The sequence below is a fragment of the Talpa europaea genome, assembly GCF_964194135.1.
Source record: "Talpa europaea genome assembly, chromosome: 15".
Classification (NCBI taxonomy): domain Eukaryota; kingdom Metazoa; phylum Chordata; class Mammalia; order Eulipotyphla; family Talpidae; genus Talpa; species Talpa europaea.
The window spans coordinates 1415448-1437184 of record NC_140083.1 but is presented as its reverse complement, the minus strand read 5'-3'; the positions used below and the strand labels follow the sequence as shown (position 1 = coordinate 1437184).

The 21737-nt window shown below is 62.0% G+C and overlaps 1 protein-coding gene across 1 annotated transcript in view; it reads left to right on the top strand.

Annotated features, from left to right (window-relative positions):
- ATXN10 (ataxin 10) overlaps positions 1-21737 on the top strand; it is a gene marked incomplete at its 5' end in the record, with an annotated part of 47570 nt that overhangs the window by 2533 nt on the left and 23300 nt on the right. Inside the window, 6 exons of the mRNA XM_084255556.1 lie at positions 2197-2388; positions 4453-4535; positions 7526-7622; positions 9506-9664; positions 16211-16291; positions 18121-18286. Coding sequence (XP_084111682.1) covers positions 2197-2388; positions 4453-4535; positions 7526-7622; positions 9506-9664; positions 16211-16291; positions 18121-18286 — 778 coding nt within the window. The remainder of the gene's footprint in view (positions 1-2196; positions 2389-4452; positions 4536-7525; positions 7623-9505; positions 9665-16210; positions 16292-18120; positions 18287-21737) is intronic.

Sequence of the window (21737 nt, the reverse complement as noted above, 5' to 3'; positions counted from 1 at the left end):
ATGGACTTTGCTGGGGACAGCGTGAGTTAAGCAACACTATAAACAGAACCTTCTGGAGGCTGATGACAGCGTCCACTATTTTCACCTATGCCGCGAGCCGGACGCGGCCTGGAGGCATCTGGTCAGGTGTTCTGACTCAGCCTTGAAACACAGATGTGGTCGGCGTGCGCCTCTCTCACACTCAGTTTCCCCCACTGGACAGCAGACGGGAAAGCGCTTGAGCCGGCAAATCTAAACAGGCAGGGCCGGGGCGCTGTGGCCGCGAGGCAGCTGCTGAGCCTGTGATCCTCCAGCCTTTTGTAGTGGCCGGGCCAGCGAGGTCGGGCTGTGGGCAGGACGCTCACCACAGCGCAGGCCGGGCTCCCAGCTGAGTCAGCGCTGGCGGCTGCAGGCGGGCCGTGGAGTCAGGGTGAAGAGGCGCCTGCCAGCGGGACACGGCCGATGGCCTTTGGGGCGAAGCGCTGGGTGCCCAGGGAGTACGGGAAAGCCGCACCAGCGACCGTGGGGGGGTCGGAGGGTCGGAGGGTTGGCGGCCCGTCGCCCTGGGGCCCGTGGCTTGCCACAGACCTGTGGCGTCAGCGCCGCTCGGTCTCAGCCAGGTTTTTGCTAGAAGTTGGGAAGCTGATGTTCTGATCCGGAGGGGACAGGCCTCCTCGGTTCCCCTTCCCCTGGGCACCCTCGGCCTTTCCCTCCGTCTCAGACCCTCCCGTGTGTCCTCGAGGAAGCCGGCAGACCTCAGGCTGCCCAGCTCTCCCCCGTCTGCTGCGTCTCAGCCAGAGCCCTTCACTGCTCTCCCCGTGTGGCTCTGCTCCGTGCTCGCCACCCCCGCGGGCCTGGCTCCCTGGTCCTCCGCAGCCCTCACCCCGGGACTGGCGCTTGTGCTGCTGACAGAAGGCGCTGCTCAGCCGCCCTCACCAGCCCCGCGTGGCACCTGCAGTCCCGGAGCCTGGTTGCTCTGGTGCACGCAGAGGTCACGCTCCACCCGGCCTGTGTGTCCTCCGCTTCCCTCCGCTGTGGTGGGGGCGGGGCTGGCGAGCACAGGGCCTCTCCCTGGGACCCGCACACAGTAGGGCCACTCTGAACCTGCAAGGCCAGGCAGCTCCCCCCAGGCTCTCTCAGGAGGCGCAGAGGCCAGAGCGCTCAGTGTCTGCATGGCCTTTGCTGTCAGCGCGTCTCCATCTGGTGTTAATGTAGGAAAACACGGCGGCTGAAACCCGCAGCTTCCTGTTGTCACGCGGCTCCGCCCTTTATCCAGGGGCCTGGACTCCTGGGGCGTCATCCCTGCTCTCAAGAGACTCAGGCTCTGGCCGCTAGGGCTCTCCCGGCCCCCGCCTCTCATTGTGTCCCCAGTGGGGAAGGACAAGTGGGGTGTTTGCTCGGTAGCGTCATTTCTGCGAGTGCCTGCGCCCAGGGCCCGTGAGCGTCCTCCCGGGAATGGAAGACTCGGCCGATGCCTCGATGGCCCCTTCTCCCGTCGGAGCGCGGCTCCTCCCCGCCCGCGCACGCCTGCCTTCAGCTTGAGCAGCCCCAGCCCCAGTGCCGGTCCCGGGCCCCTGAGATACAGGGAGAAGAGTCCGCGCTGATTCTGGGATTTATGTCCGGTGGGGGAGCACGTCGTGTGTGGGGAGGCCCTTCCGCCCTCGGGGACCCAGCGCCCGGGGAGCAGAGGAACGGGGCCTGGTTCTTCTTGGTAAAGGAGGAGTTTTCTTCCGGGCCGTGGATTTTCAGGCCATAAAGAATTGCAGGACTGTTGCAGGGAGAGATTCGGGGTGGGGGGGCCGTCCTGGGGCGCCTGCTACTGCCTGTGAGGCGAGGAGTGACTGCAAGGGGACGGCGGGTCATCGGGGGACCCCAGGAGCCGGGGGGAGCCCTCTCACACCAGCCTCTCCTTCCGCCTCCCGATGGATGGCGGCTCCCTGGGCACTGGCATCTCGGGCTTTGGGTGGCTTCACTGCCCCATGGCCTTTCTCTTTGGGTGGACAGTGTCATGAGGAGGAGGGAGAGGGGCCTTGCGCACGGGAGCCGTGACCGCGCGCGCCGTCCTCTGCCGGGAACCCGGCCGCGGGTCTCCTATAGGCACAGCTGTCTCCGTGCCGGGGCTGAGCTGGGACAGGGCGCTCAGCTCCCCGCAGACAGAAGCCAGACGCTGGAGAGGGGGTGCTTTCCCCTGGTCGTGACCCTCTTACCCTTTTCCAGAGAGACGGCGCCCAGGACGATCTTCCAGCGGGTCCTGGACATCCTGAAACGGTCCTCCCACGCCGTGGAGCTGGCCTGCCGGGACCCGGCCCAGGCGGAGCACCTGGCCTCCAGCCTGCAGCTCATCACCGAGAGCTTCCGCTGTCTGCGCAACGCCTGCATCGAGTGCGCGGTGAACCAGAACGCCATCAGGTGGGCCACCCGCGTGGGGCCTTGTGTCGCCTCGTGTCGGTGGGCCCCCAAGGGCCCCCTGAGGGCTGTGGCTCCGTGGCACCTGCTGGGCGCGGCCTGGGCAGCCTCAGCGTCCCTGTGTGTCTCGTGTGGCCTGTGGACGCAACCTTGGTTTGGTCCCTTGACCCTGGGCCCTGGGCCCAAGTGCCTGGGCGCTAGGTTCCCTTTGCTTAGTATGAACGTCTTATTTCGCCTTAGTGTTTTCATTCATTACCCTTTTGCTTACTTTGGCCCGGGAGCCCCTCTTAAGGCTTCCTGAGATGGTGCCCGGTGTCAGGTCCCCTCCCCTCTTGGCCCCCCCCACCCCCGCTGGGCCCAGTTTTAAAAGCCGGTGTGTGGACAAGCGGGTCCTGCCTCTCAACGGCTCTCCCAGCGCCCAGGACCTCTCCCCTTTGATATCACAGCGTCCGCTTAGGACTCAGCTTTGCACTGGGATGGAGCCAGGAGCCGCACACCGGCGCCCTTTCTTCCCAGGCCTTGCTGCAGGCGGAGCCCCCAGCTCTGTGCCCTCCTGCGGGCGGATGGGCTGGTCCTGGAGCCCTGCGAGCACCCCCTCCACTGCCCAGACAGCCGCAGTCTAGGGCTGGGACGGGGGAGCAGGATCTCTAAGATCAAAGCAAGGGATGTGCTTTGGTTCACATCTAGCCCAGGCTACCCTCCTCTGCAGAGAACCAGAGAGAGCGGTCGCAGGGTGATGACGCATCAGAACTTCCCAACTGTGGGCCTGGTGGGCCAGGCGGGCTGCGCCTGCAGACGTCCAGGTGTCCACCTTGCAGCCCTGGGCAGCCGCGGCCGACCCTCAGCCCCAGGCCTTGGCCACCTGCCTCCCTTGCACCCGCTGGTGCCGTGCTGCTCTTTTCCCACTTTTACGAAAGAAGAAAGTGACTCAGTGGTTCAAGGGCTCGTCCGACTCACGCCCGAGCGAACGGGAGCCGGCACCATCCTCTGGCCTCCAGAGCGAGGCTCCCGTGGTGCCACCTTGTGACCGCCACGCGGCTGGGCAGGGCCCCGGGCTGGCTGAGTCCCAGCTCTCTCCTCTGCAAACCACTGGCGTCCCTGCCGCTGGGCTGTGAGCACGAGGTGACACGCCGGGGTGTGCTCCTGTATCTGCCGCCTCCTGAACCACAGTCCAGTTGAAGCAAAATTTCACTGCCTGAGAAAGCAATTTTTTCTTTTCTATGCAAAAGTAGCACATGAACTATAACATCCAATATCACAAACATAAACGCGATGGCACATCAGAAGCGGCTCGTCCCGGCCTGCCGCTGCTGCTGCTTGTTGTTTGCTGCTCATGGGCCCCTCGCAGGGTCAGCCTCGTCGCAGGTGTGGCTGCCGGGGGCCAGCTGTCTCTGGGCTCGCTGCCGTCTGTGGTTCCAGGCACCTCCTGGGCTTTGGACCCCCAGGATGACGGCTGTGAGCTCAGGTTGTCTGGCCACGCCCTTGGCCTGCTCTCTAGGGTCCAGGGCCCACTGGGGCGTCGTCCGGGTGTAGCATCGTTCACCGTCCGATGGACAAAGAATCCCCAGATCGAGACCCTGGTTTCCTTTTAATCCCTTTGTTTGCCTCTCTGCGCTTGCCTTTCACTGCTGGCAGCAAAGGCAGTTGCCCCTTCCCCACTGGCTGCCCCCCGAGGCCGTCTTTAAGGACCTGAATCGTTGCCCACGCGGGCGCCTCCCCCACCCGCTCCCCGCTGAAGCTCCAGAGTCAGAAGTCCAGGACGGGTCATGCGGCCGCGTTCTTGTTCCGAGACTCCAGAGAGAGTCCTGCTCCAGCCCCTTCCAGCTTCCAGAGGCCTCCACACGGCTGGCTGCCTGCTCCCCCTGACACTCCTGCCCTCTGCTCAGGACCCACGGGGTCCCCAGAGCCTCCTCCCACCCCAGGTGACAGCCCCAGGCTGGGGACAGTGGCATGGGTGCCTTGGGAGGGCCGTCCTGCGGGAAGGGCTAAGTGTCGGCCTCCGGGCCTCCATCCGAGGCACAGGCTGGAGAGGACACGCCTGACTTGTGTCTTGTCCGACCCTGACAGGAGCCTGGACACCATCTCCGTGGCCGTGGACCTGGTTCTCCTCTTCCGCGAGCTGCGCGTGGAGCAGGACTCCCTCCTGACAGGTGTGTGCCGGCGACGGACTCGCGGTGTCCCTGGAGTGGCGTCAAGGCTAGCACTTGGGGTGGCGTCTCTCACCCGCGTGCCCCTCTGACTTCCCCGACAAGCGCTGTGCCCGACTGGACGGCTTGGGGACGCGATGAGGATAGCGCCAGGGCCACCCTGGGAGGCCACGGGGAGGAGCCGGCCGGGCACAACCCAGGGCACCCACTGCCTGGACGCAGCCTCTACACGGGGGTGGGTGGATGTGAGACCGTTGGCCGGGGGTGCTGGTTTAGCGGGCGGCAGGGTCTGGCGCCGGGGGGTCTGGTGGGGTCCGCGGGGTCTGGCCTGTTCAGTGAGTCTCTGCCCTCGGAGTGTCCACCCCGCTGAGCCTTATCTCCAGCTCTCACCCACTCCAGCCGGGCCCGCACCCCCTTCCTTCACCAGGGTCCCTCGCCCCGTCCCGCCGTGGCCCCGACTCCAGGTCTCCGGGGTGTATCCGAGGGCTTGAGGCCCCGGGGCCAGTTTATGCTGGAAAGCCCGAGGCAGCGCCACGGCAGCTGAGTCACCTGCCTGCCCTGGCAGGGCTGGTTCCGTCGCCCCTTCCTGCTGACTCTCCCCCCTGCTGACTCTGGTTTTGATCTGCCCCCCAATGGTCTGTGACGGCGGCTTGCTGACGGTCCATAGACCTCGGGAAACGTCCGTGGTTCGTCTTCAATCACAGCTTTGTGCTGTGCGTGGGATGTGCGTGGCTGTCGTGGTGGGCAAGCCTCAGCTGCAGGCCCTGCCAGGGGGCTGGCACCACCAGGGCTCCCTGCACAGGGGACGGGGCTTGGCTCTTGGGGCTGGGCTGGCAGGGCTGAGGGCAGTGGGCAGGCTGCCCGGGAGGGGCATGGAGCGCAGCGACTTGATACCGCCTCGGGAGAAAGGTGAACCATGGTCTTGAGCTTTGGGTTCAGCGAAGTCTGGGTTCAGAATGAAACTAGCTTGCAGGGCGTCAGTTCAGGCCCAGCACTGACCTGTCACGGGGTGCGGGGCTCCCGACCACTGTGCTGCATCCGCGGCCTCCGCGCCCTCACCCCGGCAGGTCCCGAGAGCCGGGAGGACGCGGGCGTCCGTGCCAGGCCTGTGTTACTGCTCTTGAGGTGAGAGCTGTAATTACACTGTCAAAATAATATTTAGAGTATTATTTTCAGAGAATAATTACAGTGGTGTGACGAATATATTATGCTCATCAAATTTTATGTAAACACAGGCTTCGGTTATTTTAATTGAGTATTGGTGTTGGTTTTGGCTTTCATTCCTTTCAAATCTGTAAAGATGCTCTTGGGATTTTGAGGGGCTTTGTGACGTTTGCGATTTGTGGAGATCGCTGGTGAGCGGTGGGGTGAGGCGGCGCCGGCGGGCTGGGCTGGGGGCCTCTCTCCTAGTCTCCCGGGCGGCCGTCGGCTGCCCTCGGCCAGGCCCTGAGGAACGTGGACTTCCCAGGCGCCCGCGGCACCATCAGGTCAGCCGGTTTCCACACTGACTCGCAGCCTGGCCCTCCGGGGTCTTCGGTTCTGCAGGGTCTGCGCCATGTTCCCGCCGTCTGGTGGAAACAGGCCCTTTAGGCCTCGCTCACCGTGCGGTGGGGAGTAAAGGAGTTTTCCATTTAAGCACGCTGTGTGATTTCGTCCTTTCCTGCAGACCCAGGAGAGTGGGGGAGGGGGCAGTCTGGGGCGCTGGCCCAGGGAGGAGGAGGGGTCAGTCCGGGCTCTGCCTGAGGGCCGCCGTGTCACCCCTTTGTTCAGACGGTGGCACCACCTAGTCCCGTCTCGAGGCTCCTGCCTCCTCGTTCCTTTCGATTATGTTTTTTCATGTTTTGATTTGGGGCCACAGTCTGCACCTGCCCTTGGGGGATGGGCTTGTCCTCCAAATACCGACCTGCTGGCCCGGCCATGGCTGCTCCCCGGTTCCTGCCAGTCAGGCTTCCTGGCCTCTGGCCAGGGAGTGGGAACCAGTCTCGGGGGAGTGCCGGCCTGCTTCACGAGCCGTGATTCTGCTGTGTTCAGCTGAGGACTCGCAGATGAAGACTCCACGTTGCTGGGCAGCAGAGGGACGTGTTTCCTGGAGGCTGGAGGCTCCTGGTGGGTGGCAGGAAACTCGTGCTCTCTCTGGACCCTGCTCTGGGTCCGCCAGCCTGGACCGCGCCGGTGGGTCCCGGGTGGTGGGGGCTGCTGCTTTGTTGGGACCGTCCCACCCCTGCAGTGGCCCCTATGTGGCGAGGCAGGGGGTGGGGCTCACGCTGCAGCACAGCCGCCCCCCACCCAGGCCATCAGTGGCGTTTGTCTTCTCTTCCCCACTGGTGTTTGATAATTTGTCCTGTCTTTTTTTTTTAAAGATTGATTTATTTATACAAGAGCTGGGGTCAGGCCAGAGGCACGGGAGGGTGAGAGGATTCACCAGAGACAGAGTGGGAAACAGAACAGGCAGACGGACTGAAATTCACTGCTGAGGGAGCAGCGGGGAGACAGGAGAGGTCTGTGCGCCGTGTGGGTATCTCCCTGGCCGGCCGGGGATCCAACTGGTGCTGCAGAGGCTGCGGACAGCTCCACAGCGTTGCGCTCAACCCGCCGCACCACCGGGGAGGCCCCTTCCACCGTTCTTTAACTCCCACTGCCTCGATGGCCTCCCACTTCACGAACGCTGTAAGTGGCACGTTGTTAGAGTTTCAGCCCCCCCAGGACTAACAACGTGCGATGCAGGCGCTTCGGGCAATCAACCTCGGTGTCCCCGCGGGTGCCTGCATGTGCCCCATTTACAGCCCAAGACGTTATTCAGGTTTGCGGGCTTAACGGCGTGGGCGCCGAGTCCGGGGAGGGCTCCTGGCGCGTGTCCTGGTCTGCTGGGGCGAGAGGCTGCCGCCAGGGAGAGGCGCGCGGCTTTGTTCAGTGACGTGAAATGTTTCTGAGCAGGTCTCGTCCCCCCCCGCGCCGCGCGGCCCTAACCCCGTCTCTGTCCATCTCCCCCCCAGCCTTCCGCTGCGGCCTGCAGTTCCTGGGCAACGCGGCCTCCCGGAATGCCGAGTCCCAGGCTGTCGTCTGGATGCACGCCTTCCCGGAGCTCTTCCTGTGAGTGCTCGTCGGGTTTCCCAACCGCGGAAGAGTGTGGTTTATCGTTCGCTTTACGTCAGGTTCGGAGGCCGGTGCCACAGGCCTTCAGTGGGGGCCTCTGCGCAGCGTGTTCCTGCCCGGCGGCGGGGTGTGGGCGCCTGGCCCGGGTGCTCCTGCTCAGAGGCTTGGCTGAGCTGCCCCGAGGATGTGTGCCCTCAACTGCACGTCACCTGTGCTTTCAGAAAAGAAACATCTGGGTTAAAATAAGAATCGCTGAGGAAACTAGAGGAAGAAGGTGCAGGGCGCAGACACTGGGCCCGGGGCGGCGGGCTCTCCGAGGAGCTCCTGGCCCAGGCTCAGGCGGCATGTGTGTTCCTGGGCCCTGCCCACTTGGGTGTGGGCGCCCCTGGTGTGACACCCTTGTCAGGGTTTCAGCTCATCCGGTGCATGGAGAACTGAGCGTCCAGGGGAGGGGAGCAGGGCCCGGAGGCGGGAGAGGATAGGAGGTGCCCGCTGTCCCGGAGGCCAGTCCAGGCGCGGCCACTCAGGGGTGCTTGGGCAGCGGCAGCAGCGGGGCAGCAGGCAGCAGCTCGGCATGCACGGCCCACACGGGGCCTTGTTTGTGGCGGCCCTGGCCTGCGGACGGGTGGCTCGGCCCCCAGCACCCTTCGCGGCCCCGGCTCTGGCTGTGTCAGTGTCCTGGACTTGCGGAGAGGTTGGTCACCCTGGCGGTGCACTCTCCCTCCAGGGAGAGCTGGAGGCAGAGCATCTTCATGAGGAATGTTAATTGAACTTAGGCGAGAGGAGAGAACAGAGTTCAAGCCGTAGAAAGAGAAATGGCCAGTCTGGGGAAATCATTCCTTCACAACTTGAACCCCTAACGCCTGCGGGCGTGGCGGAGCTTGCCGGGTGAACACGGGTAACTTGGGTGTGTTCGATCCCCCCGAGCGCCCGTGCTGCTTCAGCAGGTGAGCGGGAATGAAGAGACTCAGGAGAGAGAGGCGTGGTCGCCTGCGAGCAGCGAGGCCGGGACTGGCTCGGTGCTGATGCTGGTTACCTCAGCCTGGCTGGAAGTCCTGCGAGGCTGAGCCCATGTTGGCACCGGGAGCCGCTCTGGACAAGGCTGCGTGGCGGCCCTCCCGTGTGCCCGTGAGGCAGACGTGGGCGATTGGAATCCCGGCGCTGGCGGTGCTGGCTTTGTGCGCGAGGCCAGGTGGGGGCTGACGTGTGCTCAGAGGGGGTGCCTCCTCCAGAAGAGGGTCGTGAGGTTTAAATGAGAATAAAAATCTCGACTTCGGCCTCTGACTGTAGCCCGGTGACAGCCGTGGGCCGGGCCCTGAGGTCATGCAGACGGCGGGTGGCGACCTGGACGGGCTCAAGCGCCCCCCCCCCCCCCGCCCGTCCCTCCCGCGATGGCTGTTCCTCACCGACGCCGGCCATGCCTGTGTCCCTGAAGCATCCTTTTTTCCTTTGGTTTTTCTTTCTAACAAGGACGAGCATTTTGAGGCTTTACGAAGTTAATGATTTTATGTTCTCCGATCAGATGTTATTTGCCTGTTTCACTTTGGGGTCATTAATGTTGGAGACTTTGTGTTGTGACTCATTTTGAATTCGCTACTTTTGCGGTAGTTTAACACACTCAAGGCCTCACCTAAGTCTTGGTGAGTCCAGGGACCGTGAGGTCGAGCGAGACGGCGTGCGGGGAAGGCGGGTGTGGGGCCGCCCGGTGCAGGACGAGGCCGGGCACCTGCTGTCCTGTGCCCAGTGTCGTGATTCTTTATTAAATTCTTGAAAAACACCAGCACGCACTGGGTTTGGGAACGGGGCGGGGACTGTAGCTGTGCTGTGATCGTACGTTACCGCGTTGCTAAGCCACCCCCTCCCGTTTCTCTACCCGGAAGGTCGTGCTTGAATCATCCCGACAAAAAGATCGTGGCCTACTCCTCGATGGTGCTGTTCACCACCCTGAATTCTGAGCGGATGAAAGACCTGGAAGAAAACCTCAACATCGCGATCGACGTCGTAGCCGCCCACCAAAGGCAGCCCGAGTCCGAGTGGCCGTAAGTGTCCCGGAGACTGGGCTCCCTGAGCGCCTGGGTCCCGAGGCCTTGTGGGAGGTGGGGGAGGGCGGCTGGGTTGCGGGTGGGAGGACTCTAGACACCTGCGGAGGCGCAGAGGAGACCACCTGGCTGCCGCAGGGGACCACCAAGACTTAAGTGAGGGGGCGCGGGTCTTGGGCATGTGGTCAGCTGGGAGTTCCACTGCGTCCAGGGGCTGCCCCAGGCACGCCCCAGCGTAGCCGTGCCAGGCCGGGGCTGCTGGGCGACCAGGGGGCACACAGCAGACCTCCTTTAGGTCCAGTTTGTCACCCGTGGGGGCCAGGAAGTGGCAGGGAACACTGGTGCCCTGCAGCCCTGGTTCTTGGGCAGGCACCTCGAGGGCCGGGTGGCTGGCCTTGACCCGAGACACCCTGGGCTGGGCCTCTTCTTGTCGGCCACCGTGGCCCTGTGATCCGAAGGATTGTCAGACGGCTCGCGGAAGCCTCCGGGGCACAAAGGAGACGGCTCTCCCAGCCCGGGAGGGCCGGGGCTCTGGCTCCACCTGCGTGGCCTGTGGGGCGCGTGTAGAGCAGCCCCCAGTGCTTAGCTGGTGTCTCGCTGCTGCTCGCAGGCGCCTGTCCTGGCTTCTCCCCGGTCGGGCTGCCCCTGCTGCCGCCGTCGTGGACGCCACAGCTGCGCAGTCAGGATGCGAGAGCACGGAGCTGGGGACTCCGGGTCTGCTTTGTTCTCCCTTTTCAAGATACTGTGGGTGTCTGTGTCCCCTGCACTCCATGTAAATTCAGCTCGGGGCTCCCATTTGTTCCCAAAAGCCTCTGGAATCTCAACAGGGATTGTTGCCATTTTGTAAAGATACGGTTTTCCAACCTGTGAATAGGGTTTTTTTTTCCCCCATCTATTTAGGTTTTTAATTTCTTCAACGATGTTTTATAACTTTTTATAAAACATGTCTTTAATTAAAATTTATTCCAAATATTTTATTACTTTTTGATGCTATTATAAATGGAATTTTATTATAAATGAAATTTTATTTTTTAATTTTTTTAAAGATTTATTTATTTCTGCATACAAGAACTAGGGTGTAGGCTGGAGGTGTGGCGGCTGAGGGGACTCACCAGAGACAGAGTGGGGATCAGAGCAGGCGGAGCCTCTGAGACACACTGCTGAGGGGACCAGCAGGGGGACAGGAGGGGTCTGCTGCGCTGTGTGGGTAGCTTCCTGTCCGGGGATCGACTCGTGCGGCAGAGGCTGGCAGTAGTTTGAGAGCACTAGACTTTACCCCTGTACCACCAGGGAGGCCCTAAAAATACAATTTAAAAAAAATTATTTATAGGTCTTTGATTGCTCCCATGTGGAAAGACCACGTGGGACAATTTTTAAAATATTCCTTTATCCTGCCACCTTGCTGAACTCATTTATTAGTTCAATGGATTTTTTTGTGACTTAAAGGATTTTCTGTGTTTGGGATCATGTAACCTGCAAAAAGATGACGGTTTGCACTTATCTTTCCAGCCCAGTTGTCTTTTGTTTCTTCCTCCCACCTAGTTGCTCTGGCCAGGAGCTCGGGATGGTGCCGAGCAGAGCAGGGGAGCAGGCAGCTGCGTCTCCCCCTCCTTCCGGCCTGGCCTCGGGGCTCCGCCACCCGCCTCCTGTTAGCCGCGGGTTTCTTGCGGAGACCTTGCTGGATGAGAAACTTCCCTTCTCTTCCTAATTAGTTTGTTGAATGTTTTTGTCATAAAAGATGCTTTTCTGCCCCTTTGAGGTTTCTGCCCTGGACTTTGCCATTCGCACCAAGAGTGGTTGTCACAGGAAAATCAGCAAGCCTCCTCCCGGGCCAGCCTCGTGATCTGTGGGTGATTCTGTTTCATTTGTGAAATATTTTCTGTAGAAACTTGAACCGTCCTCGGCTTTCCCGCCACATGGAATAAGGGGTGAGAGGTCATAAAGGGCCAAAGAGCGTCAGGACGGTGTAGGCTGGAGCCCGCCAGGTCGTTAGCTGTTGGGCAGGAGAGAGGCGGCCGGGCCGATGCCCCCGCGGGCTGGACGCGGAGTGCTGTGGGTGAGGACTCTCTCGCTGGCTGACAAAAGTGGGATCCCAAAACATCCAGACTTCCGACAAAATTGCTACTTTTCCTTCTTAAGTACAAGCCGTCTCTGAACGAAATAACACCCCCTCCTTGCCCTCCCGCCTGCCAGCACTGCGGGATCGTTGACACAGGACACACCTACGTGGGGTTCGGGAATTCTCGGCTCAGGAGCTTTTCTCGGACGGGGACAGATGTGACTGGGTCTCGGTGGCGGGGCCTTTCTGCTCAGGGGCCAGCAGCACAGAAAGAGTGGGCCAGAGTGTCTTTGGCAACACTTGGTTTGAATTATTGGGATAATGTCCTTCTAAAAATGTTTGTTCCCTTTGTCTGTGGGTGTGAAGATGTTTTCGTGCTCTGAGCTAACCCTGGGCGCAGCCGGGCTTGGCGTTTGGCCCCTGAGTTCTCCCTGCTCTGATGGCCCGAGTGGGTTCTGGGGAGCCAGCCGTCCGCCTGTTCATTTCCACCGTGTTCAGAAGAGGGCCCTGGGAGTGACGTCAGACTCGTCGCCATGGCCAAGGGCCCAGGACCCGTGTCCGGCAGGGATGGACGGGGTCGGGCTGAACTCTAAGGTTGGCACTTTTGACGATGTCCCGGGTCACAGGAACTGCCACTTTTCAGGGGGGAGACCCGCACTTCTGTTAAGGACGCGCTCAGCATGAATTTACCGTCCTGGTGAATTTGCATGCGGTTTCACTATGAAAGCAAATGTGTAACTGTGAGCAAAGCATTATTTTCTTCCTGTTTGGGTTGTCTCACTCATTTATTTTGCACAGAGCAAGAGCAGCAACAGTGGCTGCTCACGCAGAGGCGCGAGAGCCCCGTGGCGGCGGCGTTCCTTGCTGGGACGCCTCCCCGGGGCAGCTTCCAGGCCACTGACTGACCCACGGACACGCAGAGGCGGCCACTGTCTCGCAGGTCCTGACGCCACTTCCTCCGTCTCTGCTCTTCTGAGCGCCTTCCTCCGGGTCCGCGCCCGCCCTCCTGCTGGGGCTCCCGTCCGCGTCCGCGGCCTCCTCCCCTGGTCTCTGCCCAGACGCCCCGGAGCGAGCTTCCCATTCCCCCAGGCCCGTCTCTTCACGCGCCCCGTTTGCTGGCTGGTTTAGTGCACGCACGTCGCTCATCGCCCTGAAAAGTGCTCATTCCATTTATTTTTTGGTTCGCTCTTTGTTGCTGGAAGGTGGCGCCCACCTCACCGGCCCTGCAACTGGTCATGAACACAAACAGGCAAACGTGGCCCCACACCAGGCTCCCCCCACGCTCATTTTATAAATACAGTCTTGCTGGGGCTTGGCCATCCCCCTGGTCCCCGCGTCGGTGGCCCGTGCCCAGTGGCGGCTGAGTGGCCGGCAGAGGCCTCGGCTTGCAGAGTCCCGGGTGCTCACTGCTTGGCCCTTTGTGGAGAAGCCTGCCGGCCCCCATTTCTCTCCGTCCAGAACCGGGCTCCCGGGCCAGTGCCCCCTTGGCATGCCGGGCACATGGCTCCGGCGCACGTGCCTGGTGGCTCCACTGTTCCAGGCCTCGGGATGCCTCCGGCCCCAGGTTGCTGTTGTCTAGCAGGGCCGTCCGGCGCATGAAGGGGTGCTCTCCTGCCTCACTGTCGCTCACCGGCACCCCACGGGAGGACCCACGCATCCCCTGAGCCAGAGGAGCGTCTTCTCCAGCAGCTCGCCAGTCCCCACGCACTGGGCTGGGCCGGACGCCCTGGGGCGCCGGGGAGCGCAGCATGAGGCAGAGGTTGCATTTCGGCAGCGAAGGGCAAGGAGCCTGTGAGGCCCGTTTTCCTGTGAGCGTGACTCTGGCGCGGGGCGCAGACAAAGGCTGTCACTCAAGAGCCTCCTTGCACCCTAACTCTGGGGCGTACCTATCCCCACGGGCCGCCCCTTGGCCCCAGCCCCGGTGCCTGACAGGCTCCTGCGCCCTAGGGCTGGCGTACTAGTGCCGTGGGCACCCCCTCCGCCCGGGCTGGAGACTGAACACCCCTTACAAACGGAAGGAGTGGGATTGTGCGTGATGGTTTTCCGTGTAGTCGCTGCGGACAGGCGGAGGGTGGGGCGGGCGTTGGCAGCAGACACGTGCCCTGTGGGCGGGACTTGTCTGGACTCACTGGACCGATGGACGGGGAGCCTGGGCTCGGCTCCCCGCTGACTGTGGTGCTGGGGCTGGCGGGAGCCCTGGCGCCGGCGCGGAGAGGGAGGTGAAGAACCCGCCTCTCGGGGCCATCCGTGCGAGGCTCAGGGGAGGAGAGTGCCACGACTCTGCTGGCCACGTCCGTCCTGATGCCCCTCTGCTGCCTGGCTGCCCGGGTGGGGTGCGTTTCTCCCCGCCCTAGGACGGCTACCCACTCCCCATCCAGTCGGGGCGTTCCTGGGGTCTAACTTTCAGTCTCTAGCTGTCCTTGTGGCATTTGGGTTTCAGATTGGGGGACCCCACCTCCCTCGTATCGTGTTACCACAGAATTTCTGCTTTTACAGAAATAATAGTTCTACAGCAGAACCTAATCACAAGTCTCAGGAGCCTGCAGCCTGGAGAACGTGGAAGAGGAGCGGGTCTCTCCTCGTGAGGGGCCCCGTCTTCTCCCGTGATGGCTGCTCGGCGAGAGAGCAGATGCAGTGAATTCCGGGTGAAAGTTGAGAATTTGCGGCACCCAGGAGTGGGGAGTCGATCACTCTCAGCTAAACAGACCAGAACGGCACATTAAACTCGGGCACGAAAATTGACAACCATTTAAATTACCATTTTCAAGTTGCTAGAAACAAAACCCCCTTCCTGTGGCGCTGCAGCCGCATCCCCGGGCAGGGGTGTCCCCAGTGGGTGTCCCGGGGCGGGGGCACCGTCAGCAGCAGCAGCCTCGCTGATAGCAGGGGCCCCCCGTGTGCTGCCCACGCACGACGCCATCTTGTGTGTTTGCAGATGGATCGTCGCAGCCGTCCCTGTTCTAGACGGCTCGGACGGCCGCCCTCGGCGCTCGCTGCCGGGCCGAGTGAGCGCTCTCCCCGCTGCTTGCTTTGAGCCAGGCCCCGACGGGGTTCTGAGTCCACCCACAGGGACTGCACTGGGAGGACCTGGGGCACGAGGGTGGCTGCGATTAAGGGGGGAGGGGAGCTGACTCCTGCCTGGAGGTGGTAGCTGAAGATGCCGCTGCGCACTCGCGGCCGCGGCTGGAGCAGGACCAGGGCGTGTGGACACGCGCTCGGGCTGGCTGGCGGGTGCCGCCACCGTGTGTCCGGCCGCCCTCTCTGCTGGCGCCGTGAGGAGCAGCAAGGCCATGTGGCCAGAGCGCTGGAGGGCCAGGGAAGAGCAAGGGGTCCAGGGGTAAAGGGGGGGTAGGTGACCCCAAGTCCGGGGGGGAGCAGAGAGCACTCGAACTGGGGTGATGAGAAGGACCAGACCAGTAGCGCAGAGGCAGGAATGCGCTCCAGGCCACAGCTGCTCGGACTCTGGGCTCTGCACCCAGAGGTGCTGGGCCAGCACACAGGGTGCCCCCACACAGGCCGGTGGCACGAGCCCCTCCACGCCCAGGGGGCCGCCGGCACTCATGCTGGGCGTGGGTCCCAGGCCTTCCTCTGCCTGATAGACACGTGCCCCGGGGCCAAGGCGCAGCCAGCAGGGATGGGTACGCCCCAGAGTTCGGTGCAAGGGGACTCTCGATAGAAGTGCCTGGAAGCCCCATGTCCTCCTCCTCCCAGAGACCTGGGTGTGGGTTCGTCCTTCAGCTCAGGGTTTTCGATTGGCCTGGGGCTGTCCGTGACGAGTCGTCTCTTTAGCTGTGCCAGCTCCAGGGCTTTGGCTCTTTCTGGCTGGCGTCAGCACGGCGTCCCGGCTCAAGCGCGGTGCCAGAGAACACTGCACAGTTCCTGCCCGGTGCTTGCTCACGTGCCCCCAGCCCGGCCAGCCCGGCGGGCAGCTGAGGAGAGCTTCCCCTGCGGAGTCCACCCCCAGCTCGAGTGCTCTCTGCTTCCCCTTGGGCTCGGGGCCCCCGCTGTCCCGTGTGCCCTCTGCTGCCCGGCCCCTCCCGCCCCGTGCTGGTCGTCCCACTGCTCCTGTGTCCGTGCGTGGGGGGCACCCGGCGACCTGCCCTGCTGAGCACCTGCGCGGTGTGCCCCGCGTGGTGTAGGGGTGCACCCTGTGGCCCAGGGTGCTGCCAGCGAGCGGGCTTGTGGGAAAGCATTTCCTGTTCTACGGCGTGACCCGCGGGCCTGTGTCCCTGGCGTGAAAGGCGCCGCTTTTCGTCACTGCGGTTGGAAGACCCGCCTGAGCCGGCGCAGACCTGCAGGCGTCCGCTCTCACCTGCTGCTGCTGGAGAGACTGACGTGGCGCTGTGCCCTGGGTATTTGAGAGGTCTCGGGGGAAACGCCGTGTCTCGACTCTGTGCCGGTGGCGGCCCGCGCGGCGCGGCGTCCACGAGAGACCGTCTTCCAGAGCAGCGGCAGCTCCTCACCGGACGGTCTCCCCTCTTTTCCAGGTTCTTGATCATCACCGACCATTTTCTGAAAAGCCCGGAGCTGGTGAAAGCCATGTACGCCAAAATGAGCAATCAGGAAAGGTAACCCCCGAAGCCAGTGTGGCGGGAGCGCTCAGCATGCCGTGGAAACCCTGCGCACGTGACCGAGAGGCTGTGGTTTCCTCGCTGGCACCGGCCCTCTAAGTGCATGTTTCTGTGTCAGTAATGGTTTTAAATTGGCTGGTTAACGTTACAGCCCAGCCACGGCGGTGCGCCCGGCGGGGGGGCCCGGTGGGCGGCCAGGCCCGCGGGTGTGCGTGACTGGCCGGCGGCCGTGCGGGTGCGGGTGCCTGTGCGTGCGCGCGTGCCCCGGCGGACGGCTCGTGCTGGAGCTTCGGGGAGTGGCCTGCGGAGACACGCCCGGTGGCCCTGGTGCCCGGTGCTCCCGGCCCCCTGCGGCGCCCCCCTCCGCCGCTCGCTGCTGCGCCCTGGCCGGGTCCCTCGCCCGCGGGCTCCGGCCCCTCGCCTGCGCGGTGGGGTGGGACGAAGCAGCCCCGCTCTGCCCAGCCCGCAGCCTGAGGTCCCCCAGCCTCGTCGGACAGTAGCCTCAGGGGAGCAGAAGTATCCAGACGGCACAGCTTGGCAACGAGAAACTTTACGAAACGTTAATCTTTTGATTGAAGTCACGATCTTTTCTAACGGCGGGGCCTCGCGACTCACTAGCTCGAGGGACAGGCCCATCCCTTGGCAGTGCGGGAGGCCCCGGGCTCGGGCGTGTCTGCCCTCCCGGCCCCGCCGTGATGACCGTGCTGTGGCCGCCCCTCCCCGCTTGACCTGGGTGTCTGCTGGCCGGCCCTGCCCGACTCTCCCTCCCGAGGACACGCGAGGCCCGTCCTCACGCTCAGTGCTGGCTGCTGCTGTGGCCACTCCGGCCTAGAGGACCTGGACCCCCCAGCGGGTGTGAGGCCTGGGCCCCCCCCGCACCCCCCATGCTCATCTCCGCGGGGAGCCTGGGGCGTGCTGTGGCGCCTCCGCAGGGCCCAGCCAGGTCTCCTGGCGCCTCCCTTCACGTCAGGGCTCTTGGGGTGGCCGCGCCCTTGGGTCTCACCCCCTGCCCTGTGCCGCCTTCCGGCCTCACCCGCTGCTTCTCGCCCCCCTCGGCCCCGCAGGGTTGAGGAGAGTGAGGCCGTGCGCTGGCGGGGCCGGCCGCTTCCCTGTCCGCCGTGCTGTCCAGTCCAGAGTCCGCCAAGCGGCCTTCATCTCCTAGGGGCATCTCCCTGGCACAGCTCACAGGTGCAAGGCCCGGGACAGTGCTTTTCTCTCCAGCCCCATCGTTTATAGCTTTGGTTGAGAATAAGACGTGGGGACCTTTCCTGAACACCCAGAGATGCCCGCCGTCAAGGTCAGGCGCCTCAGGGCCCCGGGGGCCGAGGATGGGGTGCAGACTAGCTGGTGGTGGAGCCACCCGAGGCTTGCTGTCCCGTGGACATGGTCCCAGCACCCCAGACGGTCACCACAACTGGCAGGTGATGGGACGGTCTGCGATGTCGCGCGGATGGTGGCAGAATCTTGCCCCAGACATGCCGGACTCGCGGTCGGGCCCTGGTGCGTGGACTTGCTGGTTCTTGGAGCCGCAGACCTTCCCCTCGTGAGAGCAGGTGGTCTGGGCAGTGCGGCGAAGCGCACTATGGGGAAATCCCCGGGGGCACTGTCATGCCCAAATGCCGGCCATTCTGGCGCCCTGCTGGGGACGTGACAAGCGGGTCCGTCTCTGCAGCCAGGTCACATCGGCACTGATGAGATGGTTTCACTCACAAGTGTTGTCCCTGTCTGGACACTACACACAGGGCCATAAAACTCCCTCGAAACCCGGGGGAGCTTGGAGCCCTGTGGCTCCGTCCGCATTCACGTGGGGCCTCCTGTGTCTGCAGGGTGGCACTGCTGGACCTCACCATCTCCAGGATGGCGGGTGACGAGCCGCTGACCAAGGACGACGTCCCTGCCTTCCTGAGCCACGCGCAGCTGATCGCGAGCACATTCGTGGACCAGTGCAGGGTTGTGCTGAAGCTGACCTCTGAGCAGCACACGGAGGACGAGGTGAGGTGCCACACCGTAGGGCGCTCTCGGGCCCCTGCCTCTCCTGCCCTCCCGGGGGCCCCAGGGAAAGCTTGGCTCGCAGCACGCGCAGTGCATGCTCTGCAACAGGTGCGCCCACCCCCCAGTCCAGATGCCCAGGGTGGGGCGTGGGGCGCTGGGAGCCGTGAGCCCTCCGAGTGGTTGGTGGCCTTGTCAGAGACGCCCCCGAAAGCCCCCGCTCCCTCCTCCGTGTGGAAACATGGTGAGATGCGGGCAGGCTGCGCCCAGAAGACGCCCCATCAGAGCCTCGCCTGCTGGCCCCGAGTCTGGGTCTCCCTGCAGAAATGTTTGCTGTTTGGTCACCGCCCAGTTTGCACTCTTTTTGGTCCTTGTTTTTGGAAAGTTAAGAAAATGCTGATGAGGGAAAATGGTGCCGGATTCCTGCCAGCCGGGGAGGGCCTCAAACACTTGCTGGCTAGCTGACTTTCCTGGCAGGTGGCATTGAAAACGCACACACACATGCACTCACATGCACCCACAGCACCACACATGTGCACAGCAACCATGTATTCACACATGTGCACACATGTTCCTTGTACGCACAGGACACATTCACATGCACACACAGCACATGCATCAGTGCAGTCACACGGGCACATGGATAGTGTTGGCATGTGCACAGCGCAGGACACACATGCTCACATGTACACGTAGCACACACAGTGCTCACATGGACATACACCATGTGCTCGTGTGTATACACGGCATTGCACACACGTTCATGTGTATACACAGTGTTGCACTCAGTCACATGTTCACACAGCAATGCACAGATGTTTGTGTGTACACACAGCACACGTGTGCACACGGCATGGCAGAAATGGAGTGGCTCTGCACACCCTGCCTGTCGTCCCTGCCTGTCCTGAACTTCAGCTCCACAGCACAGGCGTTTTGGCTGTTGCGCTCCGAGTGTTGTGTGTGCAGTAGGCGCTCAGCAGACGAAGAAGAAACAGGGTGCTTTGTGACTGTCTCCCTGCCCCTCCCCATGGGGGGACACACTTTCTTGCTTGTGCTGTGGCCGGTGTGGCAACACAGGTCTTTGGGGTGACGTCTTTGTTACTCTGTCGACATCTCTCGTGGACGTGACCGGGAGCGGTGGGCTGGGTGGAGGGGCCCATCCGAGCTGAGAGCTTCAGGCACCCGCTGCGTGGCGCCTGGGAGCTTGCTGGTCTGTCTGCTCAGGAGCTGCCCACAGCACCTGGCAGGGCCCCGCTATCCTCCGGCTAGTTTTGTGTATTTGTTTTCCATCTTCGATCTCTGCCAGGCCCATGTGCCCAGCCTACAGGGCCAGCCCAGTCTTGAGTCTCACGCTTGTTACCTCTTGCAGCCAGCCCACCTTCCTCCAGAAAGCTGAAAAAAATCTGAGCTTCATATTTTCCTGTATCCAGATGCTGTGAAAATTACCTTCTGGTGGTGGGTTTTCCTTGTCTCACTCCTGCACCCCTGCTTAAGTTACACGGGAATGACTTACATATATACATATATACTTAACGCGTGTATATGGAGTGAGTTAAAGTTAATTTTTTTAAAAGATTTATTTATTTATTTTAAGATTTATTTATTTATACAAGCACTGGGTACAGTCAGAAGCGCGGGAGGGTGAGAGGATTCACCAGAGCCAGAGCGGGGAACAGAACAGGCAGACCAACGAAATACACTGCTGAGGGAAGCAGAGGTCTGCACGCCATGTGGGACCCTTGCTGGCGGCCGGGGATCGAACCGGCGCTGCAGAGGCTGCGGGCGGCTTCGCAGCCTGGCGCTCAACCGCTGCACCACCAGGGGAGGCCCGTTAAAGTTAATTCTTTCAGGGATTAAATTTTTATATTAAGCCAGTAGTATTTGCTTTGCTGTAAAAACAAGTATTTCAAACTGAGGTCAGTGAAATAAAAAGTTAAAAATGGCCCAGCCCTGCTGTTTTCTGCAGCGGTATCAGCATCTCCGTTTTCTTTCCCCTCTGGTGGGGTTTTTTTGAGACAGCCACAGGCATTTTTTATTTTCTTTTTTCCTAACAATCTCCCTGCCCCGCTGTCCAGCTTGCTTCTTCACCAGCTGCCGCGTGCTTCTTCCCACTGGCTCACACGCCCGTGTTCTAGCCGCGCTGGTGGCAGTCGTGTAGCCTGCGCTGCGGAGACGCGGTATGGATGTCGCCCTTGGCTTCTTCCATAGACTTGTCAGTTGCTTTCGGGTTTGTTTTTCCCACGACCTTCACACGTACCGCTGCGGTGAACATCTCTGTGTGAATATCTTTGCAATTTTACACGAGTCAAATTATAAATTCTGTTTGGGATTATCCATTCCTGGAAGTTGAGTTGCTGATTCAGGGAGTATTTGTACATAAAAATTTGAGACATTTTAAAATGGGAGCCCACAGAGCACCAGGCTGGCATAACCTACAGCCTCATGACGCTGGTGTCATTACCACTTGTCTTGCTTTTTGTTTTTTTTTTTCAGTGACCAAACTCATTCATTTGTTTTTCATATTAGGTCACCATTTAGGACACACTTTTTCACGAGCATGTGCAAAAAGAATCTTGCTGCCTTATACAGGGGAAGCTTTTCCCCAGGGTGACACTCTGCATTCTCTGCGGCCTTCAGTGGTCTCGGCGGCTGCTTGAGTCTGGTCAGGCTGTTGGCTCCGTTCTCCCAGCTCCGAGCACAGCCTCCCATTCCTCCTGTCGGTGGCCAGTCCCCAGGGGATGAGCTGGCTTGGCCACTGTCCGAGAAAACACGGGCAGGTGATCCCCTTTGAGTCCTTGGCATGAAGTCGTGGCCTTCGGGCCTTATGATGTTGCCCGTCGCTGCAGCTGTCCTCGCTGACGCCCGAAGGTGCCTCGCTGCAGCGGGGCCTGTCCGGTGGCTCCTGATTTCTCCGGACTCCGTCCCAGTGGTCTCAGGCTTGCTGGCTGCTGTGCGCCAGGTGTCTGCGAGCCTCCTGCCTGCGCTCTGCCCCAGACCAATCTTGGCCATTTTTTGGAGGAGAAAGGCTGTCTGGAGGTGGCAGCTGAGCAACCCCTCTTAAACAAGAGCCGTACGCAGCCATGGTTTACTCCAGCGTCTCCTACACGCGTGTCTTGCGCCACCCAGGAGGGCAGGTTGGTGTCGCTTCTCGCAGATGAAACGGTGACTCTGGAGCCCTGGGCTTTACTGTCGAGGCGGGACAGACGGCTTCCTCTCCCACATTCCTGGCAGCCTCCCCCTGCGGCCTCAGGGACACCCTACACCCCACACACGGTGTCCCCACTTACACACACCCACGCCCGGCTCTCTAGACCAGACATCCACAGTCAGGGAGGCCGCAAGGCCACAGGTGCCGGCCATGGCGGCTCCGGGGGGAGGGCGCAGGGGGCAGGATTTCACTCCTTTGCCCTACAACTTGGTACTAAGATCAGACTAATATTCCTCCCAACATTTT